The sequence below is a fragment of the Geotrypetes seraphini genome, chromosome 1 (genome assembly GCF_902459505.1).
Source record: "Geotrypetes seraphini chromosome 1, aGeoSer1.1, whole genome shotgun sequence".
NCBI lineage: Eukaryota > Metazoa > Chordata > Amphibia > Gymnophiona > Dermophiidae > Geotrypetes > Geotrypetes seraphini.
This window is the reverse complement of record NC_047084.1, coordinates 5,878,828-5,892,367: the sequence shown is the minus strand read 5'-3', so window position 1 is coordinate 5,892,367 and position 13,540 is coordinate 5,878,828. Positions and strand designations below refer to the sequence as shown.

Genomic DNA, 13,540 nt, shown 5'->3' with positions numbered 1-13,540 from the left:
ATCTGTCAAGAGGCCAGGTAAATTCCAGCCAGAAGCCCTGGAATATGTGCAATAGACATTGATTGGGCAAAATGTGGGCCTAGGCCTTTAGGAATGCTGAGAGTCTGCCCCTTAAATGCAGCGGGGCAGCATTTGACCTGTCTCAATGGGACTCTTGGCCAAGGGAGCCACTCGGGCAACGGAGGACTGGTTACATCTGGGTCCCAAGCATCTCTACCTGAAGCCCTGGGGAGTCTTTTGTGACATGGAACTAGAATACAGTCTATAACACCCAGAACCATGAAAATTATACCTCCAGGAGCCCCTAGAAGGCCTGGGTCTGCAAATAGTTGACAGTATTAAAATTCTAGGAGTTACATTTGACAGCAAATTAACCTTTCATGAACATATAAGCAATACCATTAAATCTTCATTTTATAGACTTCGTCAAATACGTTCTCTCTCGCAATATTACATTACATTACATTAGGGATTTCTATTCCGCCTCTTTGTTCTAAATCATTAAATATCCTGGTACACTCTCTAATAATTTCCAAAATTGATTATTGCAATGCCCTCTTTAAAGGGATTGCACAAAAAGAAATAAGAAGGTTACAAATAATTCAAAACACCGCCATTAAATTAATAACAAAAAAAAAAAATTTGATCACATAACGCCACTCCTCAAAAATGCCCACTGGCTTCCAGTATCGCATAGAATAACATATAAAATATGTCTGCTTACTTTTAAAGCAATGCTTTTTAAAACTCCGGCCTTTATCTATAAAACTCTAATTCCCTATTCCACTAATAGACCATTGAGGTCCAATGAACAACATTTACTTACAGTTCCTTCTCTTAAAATTATAAATACAAGAAGACAATTTATCTTTTCGGTTACAGCGCCACAAATATGGAATTCCTTGCCAATCTATTTAAGAAAAGAACATGATATCGATAAATTTAAGATCAACCTAAAAACGTTCCTTTACAAAGACGCTTTCGATTAATCACTCATAAACAGGAACACAATGATGCATTAATTTTAATTCCCAATCTCATGTTTTGCCCCTACCTCTCTTTTTATTGGATTTTGTATTTCTTATCCCTTTTCCCTTTTATTCATGTCTTGTCAAGTATGTTTATAGTATATGTTTACTGATTATGGACAATTAATGTTTTATTTTATATTTTATTTTTTACTTTTTATTTTTTAATAAGGTAATTTTGTATCTACTTCTATTAATTTGTATTTATGTTCATCGCTTTGAAAATATGACAAAGCGATTAATCAAAAATTTAATAAACTTGAAACTTGAACTTGTCTTTTGGTGCCTATCCACCATATAATTCATAAGATCATCCAGGCCTTTGCCAAACAACAACTGCCCCTTACAGGGAAGCCTGGCAAGAGTAGCTTTCGAGGTGGAAACACCTGCCAATTTACTGATCCAAAGCATTCTGTGAGCAGAGATCTAATAAGCAGACACTGTACCCAGGACCTGAAGAAAGTCATACAGGGCATCAGCCACAGAATCCATGCCAGATAACAAAGGATGCAGAGGAGGATCAACTGTCTCAGACTTAAAGTGAACAATTTAGATAAACAAGTGGAAGTGACTAAAGATGCCGCCGAGGCTGCCTCGACTCCCAGAGCCACTGCCTCAAATAGCCTCCTGAGGATGACATCAAGTCAGCAGTCCTGCATGCCTTTAAGCACTATGTCGCCTTCACTCGGAAGGGAGATGTGTTTGGTGATGTAAGCCACAGGGAATCCACTCTGGGCCGATTGAAAAGCAGCTGTCACTTCTGTACTATAGGATACAAATGGGACATGGCTCTCGATACTGTGAGAGCTCCCTCCCAAGCATCTTACTACTCCAAGATGAGGAAGTTAATGTCCATATGCCAGGGAAATACTGTAGACTGAGCTCTCACTCCACACTTGGAAGAAGAGGAGGTAGACGGAGTTGGCTGTCCCAAACGCAATTCATGCAGGGACTCTAAGATAAGATCTGATAAGGCTGCAGACTGAAAGAAATACAGAACCGAAGGACCATCCCCCAGTCAGAGGCTAGAGAAGGATCCTGAGAGCCAGCATATGTTCCTGGGTCCGTAGCCACGGAAAGAACATCCCTAAAATATAAGGGATTTGCAAAATGGAAATTATCATCAGTATCTGCATGAACAGGGTCTCCCAATCTGGAATAACGACTGACTGTGAAAAAGACATGCTCACATAACATAACATAACATAACATTATACTTATAGACCATGTTACCAAAAAGTTCTACAAGATTTACAAAAGATTATAAACATTAAACATAATTGTATATTAGAATGAGTCAGCTAGTCAGGTATTTGGAGAAAAGATAGGTTTTTAGCTGTTTTCTAAAATGTCTATAAGAAACAGCTCTGTGACATCGCAACATTTACCACACTTTGCAAGGTTAAAAAATGGCAATTTTAGGATTTTTCAGGTAGGGGATCACAGGGGGACATGAAGACCTTGAAACCCCCACTTTTCAGACCTCCCCTGATCCATCTCACAGGCTGTAACAGCTTAAACTCACTGTGCATGTTTGTGGATCTGTTCTGCAGCCTGCCTCAGCTCTCTTACAGTAGCTGGATTAGAGAACCACTGCCTCATGCTGGGAATGGCTCTGCAAAGCTGATCTTCAGACTGTCAGTCAGACCCCATGCCTGACTGTACCTCCACCCCTGCGTGTGAGACACTGCCGAGCCTCCTAAGAGCACCTAACAACCTGAGCTTGACCCCTGCTTAACAGTAGGTCACGGATGGCCTGAGGTCCAAAGAAACTAAGCAGGCTGGCTAACAGAAATCTGTGTGTTCTCAATGCAGGCAAAGCAAAAGAAACGTGCCGAGCACAAGAATCCCTAAGAAAAAAGGACTAAAAACACTGAATAAAATAATAAAATGTGGAGAACAGAACAAAGACACTCCTGCAGGCATACTTGCAGAAAGAACAAACTATAGGTGGAGCTAAGGAGTTCAGTAAAGTGCAGAAGAGGCACAGAGAAAAATCTGAACTGGTTTCTTTCTGCAGATGGCATACAGCCATGGGGACACTACTCACTGGTCTAAAATGTCTCACCTATTGCACTGGAAAGGGGAATTATCATCAGTAACTGAACGATCAGGGCCTCCCAATCTGGAATAGTGACAGACTGTGAAGACGACATGCTCTGTGTGGCAAGGCTGTTGGGAGACAAGCCCGAAGTGCAGCAAGACTGCACAGGAGAAGCACGGCTCTCGGGAGAGGCATTCCACAAAAAGTTCATAATGGCTGAGAAATTCTCCGGACCAGATGACTCAATTTGGCATTTCTTGGGCTTCAGGGTGACTGTTACTTTTCACGTGGGTGTCAGCTTTACTGGGCCCTGAAAATATAAAAATCTGTCCCAACAGGCTGGCCACCCATTTTATCTGTTGCTTAATCAGAGGAGAGACTAAGCTTGGTGTTCCCACCTCTCCCAGCTGTGCCAAGTAGCACATGGCACAAGGTCGTTCCAGAGGTGCAAATTTTGCGCAATCCTCACATGTATTCAACTCCATCCCAACAACTTCTGAGGTAAAAATTGCAGTTTTGGAAGTGCAGGAAACACTTGAAAAAAAAGATCACTAAAATCCAAGATGGCCATCGTTACAATTTTCGTGCCAAAAATACTATCCTAACCCCTTAAATAAAGTACAAAAACTATGACTTTGGGATTTTAGAGGTGGGGGACACAGGGGAACATGCAACAACCTCAATAGACCTCAGTTCCCAAATGATTTGATACTAATGGCACAATGGGGATCGCTCCAATATCTTGCAATCAACATTTTTGCTGCTAGAAGAAGAACATCAGACAGCATACATAACATCAGGCCCAACATACAGTGTCCTTTATCATATACTTTATTATCCCCCATCCAAGAATATGCATGGAGCAGATTTGCATGCCTGGCACCTCCATTATATACTGATCTCTCTCATGCTTATTCATTAGGGCTATCCTGAAAACCCGACTGGCCCGGTGGTCCTCCAGGACAGGGTTGGGAACCGCTGCTTTAGATCAAAAACCCCTAATGTGAGGACATTCCCACCATATGTGCTTCAGGGTTCCAAGTAGGCCACACTTCCTCAAACACAGTCCTTGATCAGCCTCTTGTAACTCATGATAACTTTGAGGGGTCCAATATGCCCTGTGTACTATCTGATATTGCAGTTGGACATAATTAGCACTTGATGAACATTGGTTATATAGATATCTGTTCAAAAGTTCAGTGCTTTCCAAATAATTCTCCTCCTAAAAACTTTGCAAGTTTCACCAACATTATAACCTAAATTTGGTCTGTAGACTGGACACAATCTCTGTACAATGTTTAGATATTATAAGTGGATTAACTTTTAAAATATCTTATTAAATCACCCTAAATTTTATTTTTCTAAATTAAAACAATTTCCAATATCTACTCACTTAATTAAAGCAGGTATTCTTGAATGTTTTAAGTACTGTAGCCAATGTAATGGTTCATTAGTAGATAATTCCATGCAGTCCGATGATAAATCACCACAGCCATTCTGAAACATCCTATTAAAAGAACATATTATTATGATTAAAGATGTCTGAAATACTCAAAAATAACACTAAACACAAGTGGCTCAACATTCAAAGGAATGTATGTGTAGTGGCTGTCACTAAACAAGTCCCTAACCCATTGATTTTCAGTGGAACCAAAGAAGAACAAGTGTTCCACATAACTATGGGGCACTTTTACTAAGCTGCATTAAATAGCTAATGTGGTGCTGTCCTCACTAGCTGCCTAACATGGGGTGGGGCTGGGTCTAGAGGAGATGTGGCTGGCTCTAATAGCTAGTAGACAGGTCTTTGCCATATGCTAGCTGTCCCAACTGCAGATATTGCAGCTGCACTTATTGCCACCTACAAAGGAGATGGTAAATGAAACTGGGTTACTGACAATCCAGAAGCATAGTGCACTGATGGTGCTGGTTCAGCAGCATATCACCCAACCCCAGATACATCAGCTGATCCTCCCCAACCCCCAGTGTATCAACTGAACCGTCAACCAATACCAACCCAATGTCCAGTGCAATAACTGAACCCTTACTCATCACCAACCTAACCCCCGATGCATCAACACTCTCTCAACACTAACCTGACCCCCAACATCACCCAAACCCACCTTGATACCAAATTACCCCCACAAACAAGATCTCATCTCTCCTAACACCATCCCACCCCCATGACAGAGATAACTCCTGATTCATCACCTGACCCCTCTTCCTGATATCATCTGAACCCTCCCACAATACCAACCCAACTTCCCTATCACTTGAACCCTCTACTGACGTCAAACTGACCCCACAAGATCCCTCCTAGACACCATCCTAACCCCCCATGATAGAGCCAAGCTCTGATCAAATGAGGAGCCAGCACTAAACCTTCCTAAATCCCACTCCTTACACTGTACTCATCCTACCCACTGACCCACCCCTAAGACATATCAAAAGTTTGCATTGGCGTTAGTAGGATTTCAAGTGGCAGCGATGCCCCTTCTGCTGCTCAGCTTAGCACCATCATCCAAAATGGCACCAATATCAGCTACTAGAGGCTATTTCTAGAAGTCATCCTTCTATATATGGATGTGAATCTCCATATATGGAAAGATGACCTCCTAATGGCAGTACTATGAGACTATCAATAGGGCCACTGGTGCCATTTTGGATAAAGGTGCTAACCCAGGCAGCAGCAAAGAGAGAGAGCTGCCAAACAGGATCTCACTGACACCATTGTTGACCTCAAGGTAAGTCCTGGAGGATTGAGGTTAGGGGGAAGGGAGGGCTCTGGCAGGGTGTGGAGTGGAACAGTGTAAGGAGTGGGATTTGGGGAAGGGGATGGGCTGGTTATGCTGGCTCCTCATTTGATCAGAGATCAGCCCCATTCATGGAGGATTAGGATGGTTTGGTGGAAAGGATCGTGTTATGACAGGGTCAGGTTTATGTCAGGAGGGGTTGAGTGATGTCAGAGTAGGTTGGGTTAGTATCAGGGAAGGGTTTAGGTGATGTAAGTGGAGGTTGGGGTTGGTCTTAGGAAGAGGATCAGGTGAGACATCAGAATGTTGGATTACTGCCAGGAGGCTGAAATACGATTGTTTATTTATTTATTTTGATTTATATCCTGCCCTCCCAGATAGCTCAGGGCAGATAACAGTAGAACAAACAGTTTCTGAGAATGGGTTACCAGTAGAACAAACAGATTCAGAAAGCGGGGTAATAGAAGAGCAGGGAGGTTATAAAAGCAGAGAGAGCTTAGGTACAATACTAAGGCTAACAATTTATCGTCAAAGGGAAATATACAAATAATCAGATTTTGTGGCAATGTATCTAAGGATAAGGTGAGGTTTATATGTTAATGTTTAGGGAGGGAAACAAGGTGGGACAAGGGTATGCACAGTTGAGGGAGGGGGATTTGGATAGCATGGGGATCATAACAGGGCATGGACTGAAGAGCATAATGGAGGCATAAAGAGGGGAAGACAAGCAGTGGAATAGTCTTGGCCATGTATCTGTTCAAATCTTTGTTCATAAAGTTTGAGGATTTCATTGACACAGTTCCTCGCAATCTCTTTCTGGTCTGGGGAAGTTAGCAGTAGAGGAAGGTCTTTACTGTCTTCCGGAATATTGTCAAGGAGTCCAGGGATCTGGTTTATGTGAGTAGATGATTTCATAGCTTGTGGAGGAAGTGGCTGTAGGCGCATTTACGTGTTCTGTCCTAGCCAGCTGTCATTCTGATAGCAGGTGCTTGGGTCTGCATTATATGCCTAGGACATAGTACCAAAGGCCCAAGCATCTGTGCCCTGTATGGTAAATGAAGGCCAGATCTGGGCACGCTGCATGCATTTACTGCACAGGTTTTGCATTTAAAAATGCAATTGCTAGAACATCGCTCGTGCTTAAATACACATAGAGTTGAAGAATCATTGGTTTCTCACTATCTACACCACCGGCATGACTTTAGCCCATTACATTGTGTGGTGCTAGAGCACATTGCGAAATCTCAGCAATGCGGTGTTTGGAGGCAGAAGCTGCTGCAGTATGAGCAATGCAGGATTTTTGAGATGGATTCTGTAAACCGAAGTGGACTGAATGCACAAATTGAATGGGCAATGTTTGTTTTTTTTAATAAATTGGTAGATTTGGATAGCGATTGGTATGAAGAACAAAGACTGGTTGTTGAAGACTAAGGGAGGAGCTTGTCAATACAGAAAGTATTTCTTTTGGAGAGCCGATGGCATGCTAAATCACTCGGAAAAGTACTGTAAGAGCTGTTGTTTCTTCAGTTACAGTGGAAGATGGCAAAAGAATCCCCGTTGGACCTTTTCACCATTGTGAGTGACTGTTGGTGGGACGAGTTGCAGCGGGCATTGTTTCTGCAGAATACACATACCAACGGAGTGAGTTACAACAATTAATGAACTTTAAACACGGTGAATGGAGATATCCAGGACAGCTGCTAATCTAATCGTATAATTGTGCAGTATGTTTGAAAGCTGACACCCTTCTGCATTTATGGACATTTTATGAACAAAACATATACATAAGCATGGATTAATGAGAGAAAAGCCAACATAAATTTAGTCAAGGGAAATCTTGCCTCACCAATCTGCTGCCTTTCTTTGAAGGGGTGAATGAACATGTGGATAAAGATGAGCCTGTAGGTATTGTGCATTTGGATTCTCAAAAGGCATTAGACAAAGTACCATAAGAACATAAGAATTGCCGCTGCTGGGTCAGACCAGTGGTCCATCCTGCCCAGCAGTCCGCTCACGCAGCGGCCCTCAGGTCAAAGACCAGTGCTCTAACTAAGTCCAGCCTCACCTGCGTACGTTCCAGTTTAGCAGGAACTTGTCCAACTTTGTCTTGAAACCCTGGAGGGTGTTTTCCCCTATAACAGACTCCGGAAGAGAGTTCCAATTTTCCACCACTCTCTGGATGAAGAAGAATTTCCTTACGTTTGTACGGAATCTATCCCCTTTCAACTTTAGACAGTGCCCTCTCATTCTCCCTACCTTGGAGAGGGTGAACAGTCTGTCTTTATTCACTAAGTCTATTCCCTTCAGTATTTTGAACGTTTCGATCAAGTCCCCACTCAGTCTCCTCTTTTCAAGGGAGAAGAGGCCCAGTTTCTCCAATGTCTCACTGTACGGCAACTCCTCCAGCCCCTTAACCTTTTTAGTCGCTCTTCTCTGGACCCTTTCAAGTAGTATCGTGTCCTCCTTCATGTATGGCGACCAGTGCTGAACACAGTATTCCAAGTGAGGGCGTACCATGGCCCTGTATAGTGGCATGATAACCCTCTCTCATCTGTTCGTGATATCCCCTTCTTAATCATTACTAACATTCTGTTCGCCCTTTTTGCCGCCGCCGCACATTGTGCAGACGGCTTTATCGACTTGTCGATCAGAACTCCCAAGTCTCTTTCCAGGGAGGTCTCTCCAAGTACCACCCTGGACATCCTGTATTCGTGCATGAGATTTTTGTTACCGACATACATCACTTTACACTTATCTACTTTGAACCTCATTGCCATGTCGATGCCCATTTCTCAAGCTTGATTATGTCACGTTGCAGATCTTCACAATCTCTCTGTGTCTTCACTACTCTGAATAACTTCGTGTTGTCCGCAAATTTAATCACCTCATGAAAAACTTCTGAGGAAATTAGAAAGGTCATGGAATAGGAGGTACCGTATTTTCACTTAGATAACGCGCACCCGTGTAAAACGCGCACACGGGTATAGCGCGCGGGAAACTGAACTATATGTAAAAAAAATTTTGTATACCGCGCACACCCATATACCGCGCATGCTGCCCCGACTCTCTCGTCGCCGCTCGACTCTCCTTTCACCCGCCCCGACTCTCCTCTGTCCACCCCGACTCTCCTTTCGCCCGCCCCGACTCTCCTCTCCCCCTTGAAGTCCTGTCCCCACCCTGAAAGCATGATGCCCCCCCCGACGTCCGATTCACCCCCCCCCCGCAGGACCGCTCGCACCCCCACCCCAAAGGACCGCTCGCACGCACCCGCACCCCCACCCCGAAGGACCGCTCGCACGCACTCCCACCCTCACCCGCACCCCCACCCTGAAGGACCGCTCTGACGTCAGAGAAAGGGCGGGACTGCCGGAAGAGGAAGCAGCGCAGGCGTAGGGCTCACAGAAGGGCCGGGACCGCCAAGAGGAAGCAGCAGGACACCGGTAGGAGCGTCTGCATGATGGGGGGGGGGTCGGGAGGCTGTGGGGATGCGAGCGGTCCTTCAGGGTGGGGGTGCGGGTGCGAGTGCATGCGAGCGGTCCTTCGGGGTGGGGGTGCGAACGGTCCTGCGGGGGGGGGGGGGGGAATCGGACGTTGGGTGGGGGGGAGCTATGTAAAAAAAATTGGTACAACGCGCTCACGCGTATAACGTGCAAGGTTATGCACAGTTTGTAAAATCGTGTATAACGCGCGCGTTATATGCGTGAAAATACGGTAATTGCCCTTTCCAGTTGTGTAGAGAGGTTATTCCTTGACAGGGTTCTAAGGCATTTTTCCTCCAAATTTTTATTTGAATATTATATTTGAATATTGCAACTGAGTTTTTCACTCAAATTTCACAATTGTGCTCAGCTTCTTATTGAATATGTTGAACCCCACTATTTACCCTTCTCCACTAAGAATATTGACCATTTAAAACTACTCTGTTTTCTGTCTTTCAACCAGTTCTTAATCCATAATAGGAAATTACACTTCCCCCTCAATATTCGCGGGGGTTATGGACAGAGCCGGCCTGCAAATATCGAAAAACACGAATAACTAGTAGGACTGGCTCTGACTCACCCCCCGCCTCCCTCCTGCCTCCCAGCCCTCTATACAGCTTATCTGGTGGTCTAACGGGTGAAGTGGGGCAGCATCGAAAAGACAGCGGACTTCCTCTCCTCTCACAAAGATGATGCCTATTGGCTGGTTCGGCAGCGGGTTGGTGTGACAGCGGTGGAGACCCTCCTCACCATTGCCTGTGCTCAACTATTGCCACAGAGCGGCTGAGACCAAGACATCCAATGATTGGCTGGGGCACCGGCGCTCAGAAGCCCGGCTGGGAGAACGAAACTGGCAGGTGGGTGGGTGCTGTGGCTGTCTGGGGGGCTTTGTAGGAGATGAGACGTAAGGCCGTTAGAGTGACTAAGGCCTGGGGGGACCGTGGCCATACGTTATGACGGTCCTGGGAGAGGTGAGACCATTACAGCAGAGCTTTGTGGTCATGCGCAGAGAGGATCCGACCGAGTAACTTGTTGCCTGTGGTGGTTGCAACGGTTTAGAGTCATGGTAATGCAGTGGGGCCGGGTTTGGGTATTTTATGAGGTGTTCAGGGGGTGGGTCCGGGTTTAGAAACTCGCAAATAACCAAATTCATGAGTCCTAAACCCACGAATCGGGAGGGAGATGTGTACTTCATAGACAAAAAAACCTCCACATTTATAGTAACAACTAAGTATATATGCACCAGCTGTAACATTATACTTACGGCCTCTTTTATAAAGCCGCGCTAGCGGCTGTGCTGTGCTAATGGCCCCAAAGCCCATAGAGATTTAAAGGGCTTCGTGGCGTTGCCGTGTGGCTTTGTAAAAAAGGCAGTTAGTTGTTTGGAGTTTTTTTTGTCTATGAAGTAATTGCCCTTTCCAGTTGTGTGGAGAGGTTACTCCCCGATGGGGTTCTGTGACTTTTTCCCCCAGGGGTCTGTGCTAGGACTGCTGCTTTTTAACATTTTTATCAATGATCATGAGATGGGAATAACTAGTGAGATAATTAAATTTGATGATGACACAAAGTTGTTAAATCGCAAGAAGACCTTGTGAGAGGGAGAATGGGCATCAAAATGACAATTGACGTTTAATGTGAGTAAGTGCTAGGATAAGCAGCATAAAATCTGTTTTACTACTTGAGATCTAGCTAGGTACTTGGGATCTGGATTGGCCACTGCTGGAAACAGAATACTGAGCTTGATGGACCTTCGGACTGTCCCAGTAAGGCAATTCTTATGGACTTAATCAGCACTTCCCAGCTCTGAGCCAGATTTCTGACCTGGGACCTGGACTGTATGGGAACTCAAACTACCAGAGGGTATAGGGGAGGCTAAACCCATGGCTCCTGCCCCCCTTTCCCCCAAAGTAACATGCTGCACTGCAAGTAGAAAATAGACGGTCCATGGCCAGTCATCCACCACAAATCTGGCGTGAATTCAGAGTATCCTGGTCTGAGGAGTCCATCTAACCTGATTTTGAGCAAAATTGAGGTGTTTTGAGGAAGAAAGAGGCTTTTATTAAAAAATTGGGAAATCCAAGATGGCCACCGCAGCAGCAATTTTGGCACTAAAAATGGTCTTGGGTAGGGGGAGGGGAGTGAAAGCGCTAGTGATGCCGCTTAGCCTCCAAGCTCCGTAGGAATCAGCTCTGAATCTTTCTTTAATCTAGCTGATTGCATATCATCAGAGAATTTACCCTAGTGTTTTGGAGGCTCTATAATCTCCTCTTGTTATATCATGATAAAAAGAGCAGTAATCTGGTTTGAACTGGCAAATTTTATATATATCAGCCTTCCACCGTGAACGCCCAGGACAACATGGCAGTGGAACAGACTTGTGTTATGCAAAGTGTGGCCTCAAATTTTGTCATAACAGCGGAGCAGCTTTCGAGTAAGGATCCGATAGTGGACTTTCGATTTCTTCTTGAGGAGATTAAAACGGATATTAAGGCTTTTCACACAGAACTTTCTACCCTTTCAACTGATTTGCAGGGGGAAACTTGCTGAGCTGGGCTCGAGGCTCATGGAATCCGAGTCCTGACTCGATGAACATCAGGAGGTGACTACTAGCTTGGAAACATTACTTCAGGATTGTAAAGCGATGGATAATCTACCTTTTAGACAAAATTGAGGATCTGGAAACATAGAAACATATCAGCAGATAAAGGCCAAATGGCCTATTGAGATCTATCAGGATCTAACAGCTACTACTTTACGTTGCCATGGAGAACTCAAGCCTTATCCTCGCTATCTTATTGACTAGGGTATTAAATATAAATGGCAACACCCACCTGCGCATATTTTCTACTTGGAGGGTAAATTGCAGTGGCTACGTTCGCTAACAGATGTGAACAGTTTTGCTTCTCCACATAAAGATTGTCTAGCCTCGGCACCCCAACCACAGCTACCAGGCCACTTGCAGCAATGCTCAAAATGACCCCACGTGTCTCATGGAAAGGGTTATCTCTGCCGCATTGCTACAGACTGCAACTACAGCTGGAGAGTGATGGTTGACTATTCTTCTGTATTATTATTTTCCATTTTGGATGTCACCTGGGCACAAACTGCATGGGGTTTGCCTGTGACTCGTGCCGGATACTGTTGCTTTATTTCGCTACCCCCTATTTTATGGTAAATGAGATTAAGACATTGTATTAACTTTGGCTGAGATCCCCCACCAGTGCTTCTAGAGTGCACTTGGGTATCTGGTTTGAGATTTTAGGTGGGATAAATTTGGGTTTGAGGTGGGGTGGGAGAGTAGTGAGGAGAGTTGTGGGGGCTGGGTGTTTTTGTTTTTTTTCTTCCCTTGGCTCATCTTTGATTTTAGCTATTACTTATTTTGGGATCATTACTACATGAATGATGTTATTTTTCTATCTCTAAATGTGCTTGGGTTAAATGTCTTGCTTAAGCGTCAGCTCCTGTTTAGAGAGGCAATGCGAGTAAAGGCTGATGTTTTATTTATTCAGGAGACACATCTCCTCTCTAGACACAAACAGGTGCTTCACCATAAGTGTTACCCAAATGCTCGTTTATCAAAGCAAAGTTCCCCATAGACAATAGTGGCAACAGGAACGATTGGTTCCAGAACCCGGGGTATGTACCTGTCGGGGCCGGGTGCTGCAGCGCCGTCTCCTCCGTCCGACTCCTTCGTCCGTCATGAAGAACAACCCCACAGTGCCGCTTCAGGGGGATGCCTTTAATGTGCCAGCTGCCGGAGAACCCGCAGTGCCACTTCAGAGGGATGCCTCCTCCATCTGCCGGCCAGCCCCTTGCATGCTGGAGAGTCCCCACCCGAGCCCACGAAGCCGAGCACTGCCCTACCCGCACGCCACGCATGACATGCACAACGCTGATGATTGACGCTGTGCGTCTCACATGCAACACGCAGGGGGGACGGCACCTGGCCGCGCAGGCCCAGACAGAGGTCCTCCAATCTGCGGAAGGCACCCGACGTGGAAGGCTGGCTGGAAGACGGAAGAGGAATCCCCCGAAGCGGCGCTTTCTGGACTGTAAGTGCTCGTTTATCGGGGCAGTGCTCGGTTTGCGAGTCAAAAGTTTGCTGAGTGTTTTGCTCATCTTGCAAAACACTTGCAAACTGGGTTACTCGCAAACCGAGGTTCCACTGTATTTTGCTCTTGCTCATTAGTGAGATGTCTGAGCCTGCATTTCATCCACCAGCTTTTTGAAGTTGGGTGA

General features: G+C 45.1%; 1 protein-coding gene across 8 annotated transcripts in view; it reads right to left on the bottom strand.

Moving 5' to 3' along the window:
- KIAA0825 (KIAA0825 ortholog) overlaps positions 1 to 13,540 on the bottom strand; it is a 500,428-nt gene that overhangs the window by 347,862 nt on the left and 139,026 nt on the right. For all 8 annotated transcript variants that reach the window (XM_033917989.1, XM_033917815.1, XM_033918166.1 and 5 more), the window contains one exon: positions 4,466 to 4,579. In XM_033917989.1, coding sequence (XP_033773880.1) covers positions 4,466 to 4,579 — 114 coding nt within the window. The remainder of the gene's footprint in view (positions 1 to 4,465; positions 4,580 to 13,540) is intronic.